Genomic DNA, 21,051 nt, shown 5'->3' on the forward strand with positions numbered 1-21,051 from the left:
CGTAAGGTGGAGGGAGCGTTTAACAGAAGTTCCACAAATCACACAAGACAATGAAAGATTTCAGAAGGCAAAATGGTAATGAGTCTTTCCTAACTTGTGACAGAATGGTAAATTGAATATTAACAAAGATAAAACGGGCAAGGGGCATGAAGAGCAGCAGGTCTGGAGTACTATTCCCGGATTTGAGTCTTAACTCTGCCACTTACTAGCTCTGAGAGCCTGGGCACTTAATGTCTACCTCAGTTTCCTGATCTGAAAACAAGAGATGTGAGTGTCCCACAGAGTTATTCTGAGGAATAAACCAGCACACACTCTATATATCTACATATACCATCTAGAAAACACAGGAGGAGGTAAGACATGACAAAAATGACAGAAATGCTCTTAGGAGAGAACACGTTTATGCACCCTTAAAACATATGTAATTAGATGACAAATTACCTTTTTGTAGTCTACACACACACACACACACACACACACACACAGTACATACCGGATCAACTTGCCATATGATAACTGTGGTATCTTTCGATCCTGTGGCTAGTTTAGTGCCGTCATTGGAGAATTTACAGAACCACACTTCATTACAATGCTCCGTAAGTATCTGCTGAGTATAACATGGGAACTGCCTCCTAAAACAAAGAAGTTCACACATAATTATTCTTCCAAAATAGAGTAATCTAATAATGAAAAAGGTGAAACAAGTGATAAAACTTCTTTGGATATAAAAACTTTAAAAATAAGATAGGAATGCCTTTGCAGATCTCAATCATGTTTACAGTGGTATGTTGAAAAAAGATTATTACAACATTAGTCAAGGCAATCTCCGGGGAAGTCAGTGATCTGAAGTCGGCTTCAGGGTACCATTTATTCTTTTCCCTTCTCAAGATTAAACAAGAGTAAAAGTATGTATCCATCATAGAATTTTTTGGTCTGATTAAGTCAATTCATATAAATAAAAATTAACAATCAGGATTTTGAGTTTGTATAAGTTGGCTGGCATCATGAGGAATGTGCATTTTTATTTACATAAAAGGAACCTGATGTAACAAAAAGAGACGAGGCACCGCAGTCAGGCAAGCTTGGGTCACAAGCTTTCATGTCTCCGGCAAGTCATTTCACTCCTCTGAGCCTCACTCAGTTCCTTCATCTAGAAAAGGAGATTAATATACACCTAACAGGGTTCTTCTCAGGACGAGAAAAACATCTATAATTCCTGGAACGCAATAGATACAAGTGATGACTGAGATATTTTGGGGACAGCAGAGAAGGTGCAATAGAGGGAAGGGGCTGCAGTGGCTAAGAATAAAGCCTTAAGAACAGGGGCAGCAGAGTGAGGGAGACCAGGTTCAAGTCCTGGCTCAGCCATTTTCTAGGTCATTTCCCAGAAACCGGTAAACTCGTTTAATCCAAGTCTCAAGTTTTCCAACCATAAACTAAAGACAATGGTAGCTGCCTTATGGAATTTTTTATACGAGGATGACATACAAGAATGAGATGATGAGGGCACCTGGGTGGCTCAGTCGTTAAGCGTCCGCCTTCAGCTCAGGTCATGATCCTGGGGTCCTGGGATCGAGCCCTGCATCGGGCTCCCTGCTCTGCAGGAAGTCTGCTTCTCCCTCTCCCTCTGCCCCTCCCCCCTGCTCCTGCTCTCTCTGTCAAATAAATAAAATCTTAAAAAAAAAAAAAGAAGAATGAGATGATGAAGGTGGAGCATTCACATGGAGCCCAACACGTGGCTGGCACCTCCTCAGTGGCAACTACTACTATAGATTAAGGGCAAAGAACTCTACGACTTCCAACTTTGAGAGCAAAGGTAATCACAAGAGTGACTGTTCCCAGGAAGCACTTTTCAAACCATGTGTAAACCGTCTAACCCAGAAGCCCTGGCCACGTGTGGCTGCTCAGCACTTGAAATGTGGCTAGGACACCTGAAGAACTGGACTTTTAAATGTAATTTTAGTTTCTTTACGTTTAAATTTAAATGGCCACATGTAATCAGTGGCTACTTTTTGGGTAGTATGCACTCTATTAGAGTCTCTGTAAGATTATAAAAAAGTTATTTAAACATTAGCGGATAAAATTTTCTTTTCTTTCTTTGGGGGGGAGGGGGTGAGGCAGAGAGAATCGCAAGCAGACTCTGCGCTGAGCGTGAAGCCCCATGTGGGGCTCGATCTCACGACCCTGAGATCATGACCTGAGCCAAAACCAAGAATTAGAAATTCAACTGACTGTGCCACCCAGGCGCCCCATAAATGTTTCTCTTTTTAGCTGAAGTTCAGTTGACATGTAACAGTAAATGGGTTTCAGCTGTACAACGGTGACTACCACTATGTACACAGTGGTAGTCCACCAAAACGTCCACCGCAAGTGTGTCACAATATCACTGACGAGATTACCTACTCCTCATCCCTAGGACTTGATGAACTTTTAAGTCTGTCCTGAAAAATGGTCTTCCCTATTTTTTCCCCAACCAATCTATAATTTAAAAATGTGTTTTATCAATTCACCAGCCCGATAATATATATTTAAAACTAAATTAACATTCTTTACTTTATCTGGCACACACAGAATCTACCTTAGCACTTGGCTATTTGGAGGCTGCTTTAAATTTTCAGATTGTCTAAAAATTGCTTTAATTTAATTTTTAATTTTTAAAAGATTTTATTTATTTATTTGACAGAGAAAGACACAGCGAGAGAGGGAACACAAGCAGGGGGAGTGGGAGAGGGAGAAACAGGCTTCCCGCTGAGCAGGGAGCCCGATGCAGGGCTCCATCCCAGGACCCTGGGGTCACAACCTGAGCCAAAGGCAGACGCTTAACGACTGAGCCACCCAGGCGCCCCTAAAAATTGCTTTAATTTTAAATTATTATTCTGTATGTGAACTTAAACAGAATCGATACCAGTTGGCATTTATTAAGCACTTACTAGATGCCGAGCACTGTGCTACATGTTTATAAATAGTATTGCTAATTCTCAAAACTAACTTGCAAGGCAAGTAATATCTCCAACTTCATGAGGTTTGAAGAGGGCAAGTAACTTAACAAATCATAAACTGGTAACTGAACTAGGTTTAAACATATGGCTGACTCTGCAACACCAGTTTTCTCTCAAATATCATTTTTTTTAAACTGCATTTTTCAAGACACTGTTAGATAAAATTCCAGTCAAATAAGTACTTTCAATATCAACAATGTTTCCCTGCCTCTTATGGGCAGTAATAATGATGTCTTTTACTGAGAAACACTTTATATTTAGGCACAAAATACACAATAATTCAAATGGGTAAAACGGATCATGAATGAAAAGACAGATCTAAAATCAGAGTAGCAAAATGTCCTTAAGGAAGGACCATTTCATAATCAGAATTTAGGGCACAAATCATCTAGTCTACTGACAATCAGTTATAACTGAAAGTCATTAAAGGGGTATTTAAATTAACATTATTTTTAGTATTAAATCTTTGAAAAAGACTAACAGCCCTAGTTTATTAAAAGCCTAATTTTAGATATATACAAGTGAAAGCTGATGACTGTTTTCAAGTAAATTTAAAATTTAAGATGGTGTTAAAAATATCAGTACCTTCCCAAATAAAATTGAATAGTGTAGTATTTTCATTAAATTGAATCCTAACATTTTAAGTTTCCATAAATATCTCCTAACAATCCTTTACTAAAAAATGAATACTTATAAAGTTACCTATGGAAACATCCTTCCACTGGTTGTTGGTGAAAAAAACTCCATAAATTTAACCAAATATATGTATACACTGTGAAAAATACAAATAATACACAATCTAATGAAAACCCTTCCGTGCTGATTAGGGTTTTAAAAAAAGTTACAGTTCACTTATTCATAATCAATTCTCTATTCTTCAGAGAGAAGACAGAAAACTTGGTATTTAGATTTCAATGCTAAGAATTACTTTCGAAAACAGAGTTTTCTAGTTTCAAGGCTAATCTAATTTCTACGAGGCAGTAAAGCAGATAATAAAAAATATCAACTTTTCTTTTGACGATCCCTAGATGAAAGGGGAATACTAGGAATTAAATCACGTTCAGGTTTTCTCTTCCTAGTTCAGCAACATCTGTCAAGACTGTGGACACTGGCTTCTTGCCCGACGCATCCCTCCTCAGTGTCTGACTCTGATGGGCTGGCTTGGACAGGCTGGGGAGATGGCAGCCCCTCGTGGAGATCGGGAACTCAAGAGGAAAAGCAGACTCTGCGGGGACAGTGAGAGTGGAGGGGAGTTCTACTTCTGACAGGTTGCCTGAAAGGTACTTGAGCAACACACACAGGTATGAAGGTTGAAGGCTTAGGAGATCAATCCTGCGACTCTAGCCCAGACCTGGCCGCCATCAGAACCTAAAGGAGGGCGGTGGGAAGACAAAGAAATCTTCTGGAACACACCCTTATTAAAGGGACAGGGACAGGGGAGGAGCCTAAGGAGCAGCCAACAGTGAAACAGAGTCTGCAATGTTTTTGAAGTCAAAGGAACAGTTTCAAGGCAAACTAGTCAAATGCTATAGAAAGGTCTAGATGTAGGCTGGAGAGCAGTCACTGGATTTAATCAAGTTGTTCCTCACCGACACCAGCAACAGCTGTGGTGTTGTGTTGGCTGCAGAAATCTGAAGAGTGAAGGACACAGTACTGTGAATGCGCAGAAGGGTGTTACTTTAAGCAGCAACCTCTAAGGCAGGTGTGTGTGCGTGTGCATGCACATGTGCGTGTAGCAGTGGTTAGCAGAAGCACAGAGTCAAAGTTTTGTTCTGTTTTTAAAAGACTCTGGGGAAGACCCGTCCATCAGTGGTTAGTTCTGAAGAGCATGAACTTTCGTTCCTATGCAAACTTCAGGAGTGCTTTCTACGCAGCTTTACAGGAGAGGCTGGATCCCTGTTCTGAGGGAGAAAAAGTCAGACTAAACATTCGCCATCATTTCCTTTCACAGGTACTGTAATAGAAATCAAGGCACTTAGGAAATATGGAGGTCACATTCTCCCAGATTTCAGTTTCCACTGACACCTCCTGAACCATCAAGTCTACCCTAGATACTGTTCAGGGCATTCCACCAGCAACACACTGACAAACCAAAAAATGGTTTGGGTTCCTGTCTGCCTTAATTTTAACATTGGTCTCAAATTCCCCAGAAGAGCCATAAAGGATGAAACCATATACCCTTTTAATCTACTATATTCTACCTCTATTCAACTCAAATGAAAAAGTTTAAAAATTCTGATAATATCAGAACAAAATCAAAAATGGTAAAAAGGAAAAGGATTTCTAATCACTTTGTTTTAGAACATTTAAGACACACACCATGTAATTATCCAGTACGTTAAGATGAATGGCACTTAAGTCACTTAAAGCCAACAGCTCAATCATCCTCAGGTTTTCACTGCATTTGGGGAGGGAGAGGTGAGAACTCAACCACATGTGAAGCAGTTTACACGCACCTCGCCGTCACCTCTGGTCACAGCGCGCATGCACGGCTCGCCTGACGCGCACCTCCTCGCCGTCACCTCCAGTCAGCGCGCACGCACGGCTCACCTGACGCGCACCTCCTCGCTGTCACCTCTGGTCACAGCGCGCACGCACGGCTCGCCTGACGCGCACCTCCTCACCGTCACCTCCAGTCAGCGCGCACGCACGGCTCGCCTGACGCGCACCTCCTCGCCGTCACCTCCGGTCACAGTGCACACTCACGGCTCGCCTGACACGCACGGCTCGCCTGATGCACCTCCTCGCTGTCACCTCCAGTCAGCGCACACGCATGGCTCACCTGACACACGCCTCCTCGCTGTCACCTCCAGTCAGCGCACACGCATGGCTCGCCTGACGCGCATCTCCCCACCGTCACCTCCGGTCACAGTGTACACTCACGGCATGCCTGACAGGCACCTCCTCGCCGTCACCTCCGGTCACAGCACACACGCACGGCTCGCCTGACACGCACGGCTTGCCTGACGCGCACGTCCCTGCCGTCACCTCTGGTCACAGCATACACTCACGGCTCGCCTGACGCGCACCTCCCCGCCGTCACCTCCGGTCACAGCGCACACGTACGGCTCACCTGACACGCACCTCCTCGCCGTCACCTCCGGTCACAGCGCACACGCACGGCTCACCTGACACACACGGCTCGCCTGACGCGCACCTCCCCGACGTCACCTCCGGTCACAGCATACACTCACGGCACGCCTGACGCGCACCTCCTCGCCGTCACCTCCGGTCACAGCACACACGCACGGCTTGCCTGACACGCACGGCTCGCCTGACGCGCACCTCCCCGACGTCACCTCCGGTCACAGCATACACTCACGGCACGCCTGACGCGCACCTCCTCGCCGTCACCTCCAGTCACAGCGCACACTCACGGCATGCCTGACGCGCACCTCCTCGCTGTCACCTCCGGTCACGGCGCACACGCATGGCTCGCCTGACGCGCACCTCCCTGCCGTCACCTCCAGTCACAGCGCACACGCATAAAACATCCACAGCTGTTCCCAAAGCCCACGCATGGTCTACATGTTGGCCCTGCCTCCCCACACCACTTCCAGTATTTCGTCAGTGATCTTTGCTAAAGAAACTGGGCATGGGTACTATAGCTGTTCATGTGTGGTTCACCAGACCCAAATCATTTCCCTCCTGAAATTTGAAAGATTTCAGAATTAATTTTTCAGTATCTTAAAAATTAAAGTTCTGCTTTAGTTTTGGAGATCGTTATTAAAATAGCAGGAACATTTCCACTCAAACTACTCCTAATATCTAAAATCGAGCTGAATTATGGACATGGACAGATATAATAACAAATTCCAAACCAGAAAGTTAATGCCTGTTTTTCTAACCATTTTTTGTTTAGAGGCCAGGTTCTACTAAAAAGCAGAACTTCCATTATGGACCAAGTATTTCCATGATCTTTATGGGCAGAAAATAATTGGGGCCATTGTTAAAACAGCCGTAACATCCAGAAGAAGTCCCTCCGTGCTGTCTGGCATCCAAGGACAGCAGACCCTCCGGTCGCCGGCATCCCCGCCCAACACCACCCACAAGCCCTTACGAAAATGGCAGGACAGATAAAATGACCAACCGACACCCAGACAAGAGGAAAACCAGGCTTCCCAGCTTCCCTTCTCGAGATGCGGTTCCCTATGCAAACACGTGCAAATGTCTCTTAAAGTGTCCACTTCAGTAGGTTCTAGCTCTGCTCGGGAACTAAATCAGACACGAATGGTTTCACGGCGACAGGAGAAAGCCCCCAAAAGAAAACATTTTAACCAAGTTCCTACTGAGTCTGTAAAAGTAGAAGAAGTTTGGTCTCTTACCTACTACAAACATGATCTATAAGCAGAGACACAGAATCTAGGTTATTATCGAGTTTGGTGTTGTGATATAGGCACCGATCCCTCTGTAATTCCACTGCCTGCCGCAGGAGAGTCTGTAAACGCCGTGGGGGAAGCATCACTGATGGCGGCAAATACGCTGTAAGACAAGACAGTTTTAAAGAGAGAAATAACAACAAACATTAATATACCAAGACAGTATAACCTTTAAGACACTTGCCCCCCTTCTGTTGCACCTGCCGCCGCCCTAGAAATCTTATGTCCCTCAGAGCAGGAGAGGTGACACAGCGGGAGCTTCAGGCGTGTTTGTCAGCAGCTACAGCTATGTTGTCACAAAATGGAACAGATAGGAGGGCTTTAATCTGTATGTGAATTTCCAAAAACACAAAGCAACCCCCCCCCCCCCCAAAAAAAAGCCAGTGATGATGAAGAGAAAACCTGCAGAAGACCGTGTACTGGAGGGAGACTACAGATCACTGACGGTGTAAAAGGAACCTCCCCCCAACAAAGGGCCAGCCGACAGGTGGGGACAAGCACCAGGTCTCATCAGATTGCTTCTAATGCCCAGGATCCTGTGCAAACTCCGGGAATGACTGGTGTTTTGATGTGGATACCCATCTCTTCCAATCCTTCCATGTCTCACACCTCCCCAACCACATGGTTTTCTGATTCTTAGGATCTCTACTCCTCACCTCTACTCCACACCTCAACGTGAAACACACAGAATAACATGATTTAATCTGAGAGGAAAAAAAGATCTTCTCTATAAAAGTGTGGCAAAAATAAAACCCCGACTCTAATCTGGAAGTTATATATAACATATCTGGGGGTGGGGGGGCAGAGAGGAAAACAGTTTACTTAAACCTGGGCCTTCCTGTTGAAATCAACAAATATTTAAAACACTTGTAGTTTACATTTCCGGTTTATGTATTTTTTCTTCCAACCACAGCACTCCTCTCCCCCAGACAAAATCTTAACGGGAGCATTACTGCATAACACAAATGAAGGGAGAGCTGCCCTGGGACCTGTGCCCTCTCCCCCGACTCCCGAGGAGGTGAGCTGCTTTGCAGACTCCAGGGCAGTCTGGAAACCTTTGCTTGAAAGGGCTTACTGGATTTTCCCTTCTTCCCTATGTAACTGCTCACTGAGTGTGCATCTGGACGCAAGAAGTCTTCCTGATCAATTCAGAGTATCTATTTCTAATTAAGAGAAAACACAGAAACACCAAAAAGTAAGACTCTTACTCTGCAGTTTATCCAACAGTTTGGATCGGGAAGCCGTTCCTTTGCCTTCCCATTCTGCTTTTGCACGTAGGTCTTCTGCATGGCTACACATCAGATACCTAAAAACAGGACAGAGAAAGCACCAAATATTAAACCCTTTTCTTTGGGTAAAATAATATAATTTTTCATAATTAAAAAGTATTGATCATACTTAGAAATATATATCAAGTTCTTACTAAGAAATACGCATCAAGAACAAATTTCTACCATGGACCCAATTCATTAATACAACCTGGCACCTGCATATATTTACTAAAATGTAATACCACGGTAACAGCAAAATATATAATGTTACTGTTATGACATATTATCATCTGTTAGTAGAACATACTCCCTCGTCTGTTATTATCATACGTCATGCTGTGTATGGGGCTCTTCCTGGGTGCCAGGCTCGGTCCCAAGCACTCCACACGTACCACCTGACTGAACGTGAGCCACAAATCCTGGGTGAAGGGAGTACTGGCGTTCTAATTCCACAAATGAACCACCCAAGGCACGGAAAGCGTAAGGAACTGGCTTAGGGTTAAGAGGCAAAAAAGGGGATATGAACTCAGGCATTTTTAGTTGCAAAACTTGCTCTTAACTACTGTGCTAACTGAATTGCTTCTCAGTAGTAAAACAAAACTCCCCCCAAACCCCAAATAAAATAAAAAACCCTTCAAAGATATTTACACTAAGTTAATTAAATAAACCTTCAAGAGTTTATCATAAACGTCACTTAAGAAATGGTATAATTGGATAATCACCCTTGGGTCATCCTGTGAAAGGTATTGAGATCCCAAAGCAGAAACTTTGGGAACTGTTTTATTACTCACTATATGTGCCGAAGGAGGCATAAAAGCTAAAGTCATGGATTCTGGAGAATACATGAGGCCCCCTGCTGGAAGTGTGACCCTGACCTTGTTCTCGCTCTTCTCAGAAGAACTGGCTTTAAAAGTAAAAGAAGTGAAGGCATTATTCAGACATGGAGATTAGACCTGGCGAGTACGTCTCCTGCTACTTTGTCTGGTACTCTGTTCTCAGATCTGTTCTCACTTGTAAAAAGGGTCTTAAACAGGGAAGTAAGGATTAACTAAGACAGAGTATATGAAGTACTTGGTCCACTACCTGGTATACAGATGGAGCTTAATATACGATAAGAGAAGTATGAGAAACCTCTCAGTTGATGTGTCACCTTCTTTTTCTCAACTGCACCAAGCAAACTGCATTCAGCATTGAGTAGTTACTCGCCTCTTACCCAGGAGCAGAGAACTACCTGCTCTCTTGCTTTTTATTTAGTATATGGTGTCTTAGCTGATGAGAACTTACTTTGTTTTAGTAGCATGAGCAACCTGATTCAAAATACCCTATATAAGAAGCTGGGTATTGCAAAACTACTGGTTTCTAAAATAGCTTTTTTGGGGTAAAATTTATTATCAATAATTTTATGGAAAAATTGTTCACTTTTTAAATTTTGCAAAAGATACCTATGATTGCTTCTGCCCCTTCTGAAAACACACACTACACCTTAAGGGTTTCAAAGAATGTCTGTTTACGGGAAGCTGCATGGCGTAACTGAAAAGATGCTGGACCAGTGGGAAAAAACCCTGGATCCTCATGCCAGCTCCACATCTGGCCATCTTTGGGCCATTTCCTTATGGGAAACAGTCAAGGGACACACCGGGTGAAGTTCATTTTGGAATCAAAACTATGTGATTAAGTTATATGTTCTGTTACCAGAGCAAGATAAAATTCATCACGTGAATGGTGTTTAGGTGACACAGAAATCAGACTCCTTATCAAAGAGATAAACAGAACCAGGGAATCTGTCAACTACAGTAGTAAAACACCCAGCCTGCTGCTCGAGGATGCAGCGGGTGAGGACCGATGACTCTGCCATCAGTCAAACCAGGCCTGGAATCCTGGCTCTCTGCTTTACCAGGCGGGCTGGTTACTTCACTTTTCCAAGGTTTAGTTTCCCTTTCCTCAAAAACCCTAAAATGAACCCTATATCTCTTTGGGTCCATCGTTTTGGCCATCATTTTGTATTTGAAAACTCATTGTGCGTCAATGATGTTCTAGAGGCCGGGGCCGTATCATATAATAAAAAATGCTATAAAGAAAAAATTAAAAACAGTGATGTGACAAGACAATGCCTGTTAGGTGGTTTTAGGAGAGGACTTCTGGGCTGGGACCTGAGCACCTAGAAGCCAGCTATGGAAAGATTCGGGGAAGAGCATTTAAGATAAAGGGAAACGGGAGTGGCTTGGCCAGTTAAGGAACAGAAAAATCATTAATGTCGCTGGAGAGTAAATGAAGGAAGGAAAAGATGGCGGGAAAAGGTCAAAGACTCCAAAGGCTTGAGCAGAGATTCTGGATTTTAAGGGTGATAGAAAGCCAGTGCGAAGTTTTAAGAAAGGGAGATAGATGGCTTAATGTATGGTTTTACTTACATATTTATGTATTTATCTGGCTGCTGTGTGAAATGTGCATCATTAAGGGAGTGAGACTGAAAGCAATGGGACTCACGAGGAGTTCACTCGAATATTCTAGGAAACACATTTATGGATTCACTAGGATAGAATCTGTGGAGATGGAGAGAAATGGACAAATCTGGGATGTTTTAGAGTTTGGCCAATACATGTCAGAGTTAAAGGATTTAGGAAATGCAAGGATGAGGTTTGTTTTTTGTTTGGACAAAGGTCTTACCGTTTACTGAGACGGGAAAACTAGGGGAGGAGCAGGTGGGGGGTCGGGGTGGGGGACAACAAGTGGATTCAAGAAGCTCGCTGTGGACATACACCTCTGCGACACCCCAAATGGAGACCATCAAGGAGGCAGTCAGATACATATACTGGGACCTGAGATGAGAGCCTCCGGCAGAGACGGTATGTGAGGGCGCGGCACAGAACGAGGGGACCTGGCGGGGTGTGTGGACAGAGAACAGAAGAGGGGCCCGGATCTGAGGCCTCGGCCCCCTGACATGGAAAGAGCAGACGTGAAGATCAAGTGAGACTGTGTACAGGAAATGCTCAGCAAGGACCCGGGGCGGGACAAGCACATGTTAGGAAGAGCGTCCGACGCGGCGCCGTGGAAGGTTCACCGCTCACTGTCTGCACAGAAGGTTACGCCACAGGGTTTTGATGAAAGACTATGAAATGGCGATACATATTTCTTCTTTCTTTCACCCACTTAAGTATCTATTCTAATATGCAATGCTTCCTAGGAGGACAAAAGTAGCCTGAACGCATTTGAATGAGTGTATCCAGAGCAATATTGTGCAGGGACGTAGCCCGACTCCGATCTTGGAAGAGTGGCACCCGTGCTGGCCCTGCCGGCCCCTCCGTCACCCCGGCGTCAGGAGCCCGCGTCCTTACCCGCTAAGGACGTGAATGCGCTCCGTGTTGTATTTCAGGGGCGTCAACTCGCAGCGCAGAACTTGAAGCGCCTCCAGGACCTTGCCGTCCTCCAGGTACTCTAGGTACTTCTGCTGCAGCAGCAAAAACTTCATCCTCTGACAGGAGAGAAAGCAGCAGTGAGGGGAAAAGTTGATGGGAGGGTCAGAAAATGTTTGTGCCTAAACAGAACAGTAGAAACCATTCTACTATGCCCTCTGAAAATCACTTCTTACAACGCTTTAAGATGACTCAAACTATTTTGGTTTAATAGTCACAGTAGATTAAATGATCACCTTGCTCAATTCCACATCTTCATAAAACTGCTTTGAACCAATAATCTCAAATTAGGTAAGACCATTAGCGACCAAGGCATCAACAGAGGAAAAAATGAACTCTGCCTTTAAAAACATTCACCTAGAATTTTATTCTTGCGTGAAAATTCAGAACTATTCCAGGTATTCTAAATTGGTTTTAAAAGACTGACTCTTATAATAGGGCATCAGGGGGTTTGATGCCACAAGTTTTAAAAAAGATGGCAGAAAAACCGGTTAATGGAGGAATTATTTAAAACCTACAACGTGTCGGAAGGACTAAGCAGACTGCCAAGCAGAACTAGAGCCTTGGGGCAGAGGTCACAAGGCATCAGGCGAGGCTCATGGAAGTAAGGAGAGCTGTCCAGCAAAAGGTCTAGGGGTCCATGTGCAGAGTGGGCAAGCATGAGCCTGATGGCCTCGCTCTTGCTAGGAGGTCTATGACAGAAGGCTGAACTCCAAAGTCTGCAAAAGGAGTCAGTATTTGTCTGTGTGTACTGCTAACAGCCTGATCGCTGATGCATTTAACTACGGGGCACAGACAATTATGATCAGCTCATTTCCCCCAAAAGGACAAACCGTTTCCTGCTCATGGTGAAGCACTTTCGCACTGAGTTATTTCGCTGAAATGGGTTTGGCTCTGATACTTTTTAATGTCCCTTCACTCTACTATGGTACTTTTAACTGGAAAGTGATCATCATGGTCTTAGCAGCCTTTTTTTTTTTTGCTAAAGAGAGATACTTATGAGTATCAAGTTGAGCATTTTTTACAGTAGAAGACCACTGCCTGGAGGGACTCTTTCATCCTATCTGCTACCCATGGGTCTGGAGCGAGCCGACGGAGGCAGGTACAGAGGTCAGCGGACATAAAACGTCAGCCATATTTAGAGACCCCAAGAAATACAATGCTCAAGATTTTAAACCCACTTAAAAGAAAAAAACAAACGATAGCTTTTTCTTTCTCAGTAAAATGTTAAGTATATATATACTGCTGTCCCAAAATGGTGTGGAGAAAAGATCATTTCTTCAGAGAATTAAGAGTACCATGAACTTCTCTGCACGATTTTCTAGTATGGAGTATTTAGAAGAAAGGCCTACCTACAAGCCTCTAAAAATGGTTTCTAAGGAAAGTAAGCAAAACAAACCCTGTCAGGTAAGTTAGGCCTACATTTAAACACCTCTTTTGTAAGATGCATTGCATATGTTTGGTGATAATCTAAACTTAAATCTGTAACTAAAGAACAGAAAAAATTTCCAACTATCAGATGAGCTCCTGTAACTCTAGAGAAACGACACCTCCCAGATTCTACACATCATGCTGGACTAACGAATGCCTCAGAAACAGATCGCTTACCAAGATGCCCTGAAAAGTGTGCTGCGTGGAGCCCAAAGTTACCCTTTATTACGTCAAAGAACAAAATATACTCTGGTGTCCGTCAGGTGACAAAAACCAAAGACTTAATAAAACAATTTAAAAATCAAAGTATTTTATATTTGAAGTTATTCTGGATATTCTCACCATTTTATCTCCTGAAAACAACTTCCACTCTTTACGAAATGTAGAGTTTATATATTTCCGTTTACCGACACTGTCACAGTTATATTTCACATAGCGTTTCTGATTCAAACCTGAGAATCATGTTTAGTTGCACTATTTTTTCATTTAAGTGCCACATGGAACTGGCCAGTATGTGTACTTGATTTCTCCACTCAATTTTCTTAGCGATTGGAAATTTGGAGAAAATTACTTTTTCATGATTTATTTTTGGGGTGCCAACTATGAGGTCCTAGGCACAGCCCCCATTCCAATGTGTGTAGGGACAGTGCCCCAAGTGCTGTTTGCTCCTTATTTTCCCACCAAGATCCTGCTGGAACATGCTTCTGTCTTTCTAAGGGGAAGGGGCAGGGCGGGAGAGGAGGGAGGCAGGACATGTGAGGGAAGCTCATTCAAACACGTATTTCTGGATATACAGGGCATGCTACGAAGGCAGCGCAGACAATTTTCTAGGAGCCATTTTATCCATATGAAGACTAAGAATCTCCTCAAACAGGGTATCAAATCCTGGTAGTGCGCATGGCAATGGACAGGCTGCTGGCCAAGCATAGCTAGAGATTCGGTTGAAAGACAGTATGTTTATTCTCCTAAAAATCAGTTCCATTCGTATTTGACACATAAGGATGGAGAGTAAAACTGCATTTCACTTCCCAAAGTTTAAAGCACAAAAATGTAAACACAATTTCAAGAAAATAAACACCTTTCACAAATGATGTTAACTATTTAAAATTTTAAAAAATCAGCAAAACTGAAGTTTGCTGAGGTGGGGACAGAGCCTTATGAACTTTTTTTTTTTTTTTTTTAAAGATCACAAGCTTCTTTTAAATGAATAAAAAAAGAAAGAGGCTGAGAAAACAAACTGCCCTTTATAGCTCTTCCCAGATCCTAATGAGACCTCTGCGAGAGTACTTCTGTTCTCTGATAATTTCCCAGCATCTTTCGGCCCAGGGTGTCTGTCTCTTACTACCCAGTAGGACCGTGAAAGACAGCTCCACATTGTAGGTCTTGCTGTTGCCTCCCATCCTACCCAATATTGGGACTGCTGTACCCTCTCCTCCCACCTAACTGTCCTGACTTCCACTGAAGGAAAAGTCCGAGGCTACACAGACTATCCAAGGCAGGCTCCCTGCTAACTCAGGAGTGGTTCTGACTAACTCTGCAATAAGGTTATAACCAAGTTGTATCAATTAAACCATGACTCAGAGGAAAGGGGAAATGAATTATATTTAAACCATAGCTTTCAAAGCCCTATTTAACTTTAAAAAACAGTAGTTAATTTTTGTCCATGAAATTAGCATTTGAGCGCTTTTCTTAAGCACATTTCTATTATACTAAAAAATAAACACAAATTTTGGAGGAGTTTCCCATGTTACTGGCCTCTCTACCCATCCAAACTCCCCTGACGTGGTGAAGCACATTTGAACCCAAACTGAAAAATGTTGATTCAGGAGCTCACTTTCCAGAAAATCCAGAGCAAATTCTGCTATCCATGGTATCATTTGACTGGAAACCATTAAGAAATATGGGGGGTAGGTGGGGAGAGCAGAGAGTGGATTGGGTCAATAAAAATGTTTGGGCTTAAAAAGTAAAATATAATTTTAGTTTTGATTAAGTCATCAAATGTGTCTGGGTGTACAATTAAAATAATTATGTTAAAAAAAAAAGAAGTCCCAAATAGTTGTCTTCTATGGTATTATTACAGCTACCCTGGGATTGGGTTCTCTTCTGGAGATGGAGTGGGGGAGAGGAGTAAATCTGAACACAAACTAGAAGGGGGAAAAAGTGCTGAACTGAATCTTAAACCTGGAGCCCCTTTCTTTGTATAAATACCTAAACAGTTTGATGGTGCGAGGCTCAGCCAGAGATTTAACCTTCATCTTTTATTAGATGCTGCAATGTTCTATAGATTGAACAGGCTGTAAAAAGAAAGGACTCTTCCTCGTTATCTACAACTACCTTTCTTGAGTTTACACGTTGCTTCTAATGAAGGTTTCAGGTAGTCATAATCTAAATAAAACACAGAAGCCCCACATTTCTGTGAACAAGTAAGAAAAAATAGGAAGTGACCCTATTTAAATTTTTACTACCTAATTACAAAGAGAATTTGAAGTGAGGATTTAAAAAAAAGGCAAACAATCCTCCCAAAACTCACACACTTATTTTTTGTCTATATTTTAGGGTCACTTTCCATTCTGTTGGAGCTCATTATTTATGAGAAACTGCCCAATTAAAATATACTTAGGTTCTTTTTTTTTTTTAAACCCCAAACACACTGATTGGGAAAAATTTAGTTGCTGTGAAATGTATAACCCTTTTAAATGTAGGTGTTTATTTTAACTTCTGTGTTTTCATTTTTTAATATTTAGCATGGAATTGATCATTCCATGAGTTAATTTATTATCAATCATCTGATTCCACAGTAAGTAAAAATTTGTTTTAAAATATTTACTGAAAGCAAAAAATATACATATTAAGTCATCAATTTACATTAATCCGTATTTGTTCATACTTGTTTGCACCTTCAATTCGCCTGAAGTCCATTCTCTAGGATTATATATTATCAATTTGAAAACTTTTGTAATTAAGATTCCCCCCCGCCAAAAAAACCCCAAAAACAAGAACAAGAGGCTCTATTAGGTTTACAGACAAAGGCGGCAAGATTAATGTTTGACCCAATTAAAAAAAAAAAAACCAAAAGGTAACAGTAGTCATTTACTAATATTTAACAAACAGCTGGTTTCCCTACTTGACTTCCTATTGGCCTTCTTTCCCTCCCCCACCAGACAGGAAACTGCTTTTGACAACAAATGAATCAGCTCGAAGTTAAAAGGCCAGCAGCCAGCAGCTGATTCTTCATGGTTTCCAATCGCAGGCACTTAGAAAAACTTCTCCGCCCCTCCTCTCCCTCACCGACATCTACAGAAGAATTAAAGCCTATCAGCAGAAAAGATTCATCAAGATTTATGAAAGAAGCTAAGAGGTTAGACTACTGAACTGATCTTGTCGGGGAAATAAGGCCTGTAAGCATAGCCCAGTGGTCAAATCTGCACACAAACCCTCCACCAGAGTGATCCACATTATACACACTTTGACACTGTCAGTGCACACAACTGGAATGCAAGAGTGGAAAATGGTGAGCATACCAAAGGAGTTGCTTTGAATTAACTGTAATTCCCAAAGATTAAAAAAAAAACAAACCAAAACCAGGACAATTCATGTATCAGCTACTTAAGGCTATAGGATGCACACACCCAAATACATTTCCTCTGCCAGCACGTTCAGTATAAATAACGTGAAAGCATAATTTATCTTTGATTCCACAAATATAAAACTGCTATTAACAGCACTGAAAGCATGAAGATCTTTCAATTAATTTCTAGAAGCTTAACTTATAAAGTAGGTTCAAACGACACATTTACTAAACATGATTTTAAAAAGGTAAAACTTTAAAGCATCATCAACACTCATCCTAGTTTACAAACTTAATTATATGAAATTTAACTATTTTTAGGCCTTATCTTTTGTAAGAGACAGAAGCCTAGAATTATCAATAACCTACTAAAATAAGCATGAATGTGAAACTAAGAACAAAAGTGTATTTACCACAATTATTCCCAACAACGTTTGAGAGATTTCAAGTGCGCCTCTTACCACAATAGCATGAGGAGAATGCACTAAAGGCTTTAGTTCATTCAGGTCATTTTCTGCCTGCAAAAATTGGCATAAAAGAAAAACAAAAATGTCACAGAATGCACATTCCAATATATAATTTTAGCAGCAGTCACACAGCTCTATATGCCCTACTTTACCTTCTCCCAGTCTCCTTCCATGACATGATTTCGGAATTTGGTGGCAGAAGGATGTTCTAAACGACATCCTGACTCTTGCATGAGGAGATCAACAGTCTGGCTGCAGGAGAGATACAGTGTAAAAAAGACCTGGCCAACTTGTAGGATTCACTCTTCTAAATCAACTCATGTCCATAAAAACAGTTGCAAAAGTTTTCAAGCTAACCTCATGATGGAGAAAAAAGAAATCAATAGTTGTTTTCTTTTTTTTTAAATTGTGCTTGGCTCAACAAACTTGCATTTTTAAACGGCCACCGTGATGTTGTTTTATCTAGTCAGGTTAAAAGCCTTCTTGAAACCAGAATCAAAAGAAGTTCTTCCAATTTTTACCATTTAATGCCTCAGAAATTTAGTGAAGTATAAAATCTCCAAGAACATGTTGTAACCAAGTGGTTAAATAAATAAAAACCAGGGTACTAACCACGTTACAATGTCTCAAAAGATAGAAATTGTTAGCTCCAGACAAGGGAAGAGAGATGACCTGGGTCAGGGAAGGGCCTTACATCCAGACGCGATGTTTGCACAGAAATTCTACTAGGTCAATCTTTAAAATTAAAATAAATCCAGCACCAAAAATCACTCTCTTTCTCTCTATACTAAAAATAGCAAATTTACTATGGTGTAGGTTCCAAACAGTCACGAGTTATTTCCTCCTGCTGCTGTCAGCTTGCTTCTTGTCTCAGTAACATGTTCTGTTAGCATTTACAAAATCTGTTTTCATACTAATCCTTCTCCTTAGGGAACAAAGTGAAATCTTTCGAAGATCTATTTCTCTTTGAGAGCTGAAAAGATCTACCAAATGCAGTTTGTCTCATCAGATATTCTGATACCTAAGAATCTTTATCAGTTTTCCCTATTTGTGTTTATGTTTCGATGCTTTCTCATTCAGCTCTGTTTATTTTTCAGCTAACCAGTGCCACGATCTGCCAGAGAATCAAAATACTTAGGTCACTTTTACAAAGTGCTCCCCTCACTCCCCCCTCCCGCGAAAACAAATCTGTAAATCCCAAACTACACCTGGGCTGGCCCTAAGAGCTGCTTTTGGCCTAGGCTCTGAAGCCAGGAGGCGGACTGCTGCATGTCCCCCCCCTTGGTCTTATTCTGGCTTTGCTTCACCCACTATCAGGCCTGCAGGGCACTCCCCCCTCCCCACCTTCCACCCCCTCGCTTTTCCTTTGTGTCTACGGATCGGTAGGTTCACCCTATTTTAGGTGCACAAGGCCACCGACGTTGTATTTGAAAATAAACGGTTGCCCAGATCAGAGGTCCCCTTTTCACAGGCCTTTTCTTGGAATTCAAGTGGGATCTCGGCCGGGTTAGTGGCAGGCCTCTCGCACATACACAAGGGCCTTTAGATGACACCAACAGGGTATTTCACTCGGTGGCTCCCAAATTCTGCCAGCCCCTCCGTTCCCATGAACACTTGTAGGCGATTGTCTTTCCTGATTGGTGGCTGGCCTGGGCTGTCTGTCATAGTTGGGGGTGGGGAGGTGTCCCACAAAGATGCCTCTGAGATATACTTGAAAACCAAATCCTCCGAGGTCCATTATTTCCAGCAGCTCGAACGCACCCCTCCCCCACCACGCAACAGACACTCCCGCATCTGTCTTTATTGACAGACAATTCAGCTCCGAAGGTGTGCGGGCAGGGGGCAAGGTCCCGGCTTCCTGCCCCCTTCCCGAGCCCGCCACCGCCTGTCTCCGTCTCACGCCCCGCCGGGCCCATCCGTCTCCCCCTTCCCGGCAGGTCAGCTGCTCCTCCCCGTCCTCCCGGGGCCCGGGCCCCGCGGGCCGCACACGATCTCTCGCCCGGCCGAGCTCCGTCCGGCCCCCTCCCCCACGCGGCCTCCGGGCCTCGGTCCGTCCACACCGACGGCCTGGCAAGGGCACTTACTTGAGCCCTAAGCCATTCAAGTGCTGTCCTATGAGCCGAATGACATCCTCGTCGGACTGGGAGAGCCGCTTCTTCTTCTTGAGGCTGCTGCCCAGCTCCGGGGTGGCCGAGGAGGCGGCGGCGGCGGCGGCGGCCGAGGCTGCGGCGGCGGCGGCGGCTGCGGCGGCCCCGCCGGGGACCCCGTTATTGACATTCAGGCTGTTGCTATTGTTGCTGGCGGCGGAGGGGGCGGAAGGCAGCAGCCCGTTGGCGTGGGCCAGGTCCCCCGCGGACGACGACGACGAGGGGGACGACTCCCCGTTCTGGGCCGACAGGCAGGCCAGCTCCTGGGTCTGTCCCTGGCCCCCGCCGCCCCCTCCGCCGCCGCCGCCGCCGCCGCCTCCTCCTCCTCCTCCTGCCCCGTTGGCCTGCATGATGCTGCCGCTGACCAGGCTGTGGCCGCTACTTCGGTGGGGGGCGGCGGCGGGGGCAGCGGCCGGGGGCAGTCCCACCACCACCACCACGGAGGAGGAGGAGGAGGAGGACGACGACGACGACGAGGACGAGGACGACGAGGACGGAGGGGAGAGGCCTGCTCTGCCTGCCGAAGCCCCGGGCTCTCCTGCTCCCTCCGCCGCCGAGGCTCGGGGTTTCTTCCGCGGGGGCGGGGAGGCTCCGCCGGCGTCCGAGTCGGAGGAGGAGGAAGCGGAGGCCAGAGTTTCCTCGCCGAGAGAGGCCGTGGTGGGAAGCCGGCGGGGCGAGGCGGGGGCCGGGGGAGGGTCGGGGCGAGGGGGCCGGGGGCGGGAGGGGTCGGGGCCGGGGCCGGGGCGGGAGGAGGGGCGGGAGGAGGGAGAGGAGGAGGGGGAGCAGGAGGGTCCGGGCCTTCCCCCCCCCCGGGCGGCTCGGAGCGGCGGCGGGGGGCGCGCCGGGGCCCCGCGGGCGGCGGCGGGGGCGCGGGGCCCGCCGCGGGGCTGAGCCCCGGCGCTGGCGGCGGCGGCGGCGGGCGGCGGCGGAGGCAGCGGCCGCCTCGGCGCTCGGTGGCTGCGCTCCGCTCCCTGGTGTGTTGATTCTTCCCCCAGCTGCTGCCTAATGGAGTCCAGGCGCTCGCGTCACAGGAAATGCCTATACTGCCCTCCTCACTCACTTCCGGTGGCAGGTATGGAACCTATGGGGGGCCTGTCAGCCGGCACGTGCGCCGGGCGGCGGGGCCTTGGGGCGGGCGGCGGGCGGCCGCGACCCCGGCCCCGGTCCCCCCGACCCTGGTCCCCCCGGCCCGGGTCCCCCGGACCCCGGCCTTCCCGACGGCCGCCTTGGCAGGAGTAAGTGCGGCGGCCCCAGGCCCGGCGCGGGTTGGCGCGGGCCGGGGTCGCGGCGGGGGTCGGGGGGGGCCGGGGTCAGGGGCGTCGGGGCCGGGGAATGGGGGTCGGTGTCGACGCAGGCCAGGTCGGGGTCGAGGGGGTCGC

The 21,051-nt window shown here is 45.2% G+C and overlaps 2 protein-coding genes across 17 annotated transcripts in view; one reads left to right on the plus strand and one right to left on the minus strand.

Annotated features, from left to right (window-relative positions):
• Positions 1-20,451, minus strand: part of WDR26 (WD repeat domain 26) — a 41,601-nt gene extending 21,150 nt beyond the window's left edge. For 2 of the 7 annotated variants that reach the window (XM_036118889.2, XM_078077828.1), the window contains exons 1-7: positions 19,610-20,450; positions 17,678-17,777; positions 17,472-17,576; positions 11,982-12,118; positions 8,587-8,684; positions 7,325-7,481; positions 494-632 (exon numbers count right to left, since the gene is read on the minus strand). In XM_036118889.2, the coding sequence (XP_035974782.1) occupies positions 494-632; positions 7,325-7,481; positions 8,587-8,684; positions 11,982-12,118; positions 17,472-17,576; positions 17,678-17,777; positions 19,610-20,022 (1,149 nt within the window). In that variant the 5' untranslated portion in view covers positions 20,023-20,450. Of the gene's footprint in view, positions 1-493; positions 633-7,324; positions 7,482-8,586; positions 8,685-11,981; positions 12,119-17,471; positions 17,577-17,677; positions 17,778-19,609 lie in introns of all 7 variants that reach the window. The other 5 variants (XM_036118891.2, XM_036118894.2, XM_036118892.2 and 2 more) reach the window with 5 other exon arrangements.
• Positions 20,452-20,549: 98 nt separating this feature from the next.
• CNIH3 (cornichon family AMPA receptor auxiliary protein 3) overlaps positions 20,550-21,051 on the plus strand; it is a 305,955-nt gene continuing 305,453 nt past the window's right edge. For 3 of the 10 annotated variants that reach the window (XR_013449788.1, XR_013449789.1, XM_078077831.1), the window contains exon 1: positions 20,577-20,744. Coding sequence is in view for 4 of the 10 variants with exons in the window: in XM_078077831.1 (XP_077933957.1) it covers positions 20,707-20,744 (38 nt within the window). In the remaining 6 variants the exon portion in view is untranslated. The other 7 variants (XR_013449790.1, XR_013449791.1, XM_078077832.1 and 4 more) reach the window with 6 other exon arrangements.

Source organism: Halichoerus grypus, chromosome 7, assembly GCF_964656455.1.
Source record: "Halichoerus grypus chromosome 7, mHalGry1.hap1.1, whole genome shotgun sequence".
Taxonomy (NCBI): Eukaryota; Metazoa; Chordata; class Mammalia; order Carnivora; family Phocidae; genus Halichoerus; species Halichoerus grypus.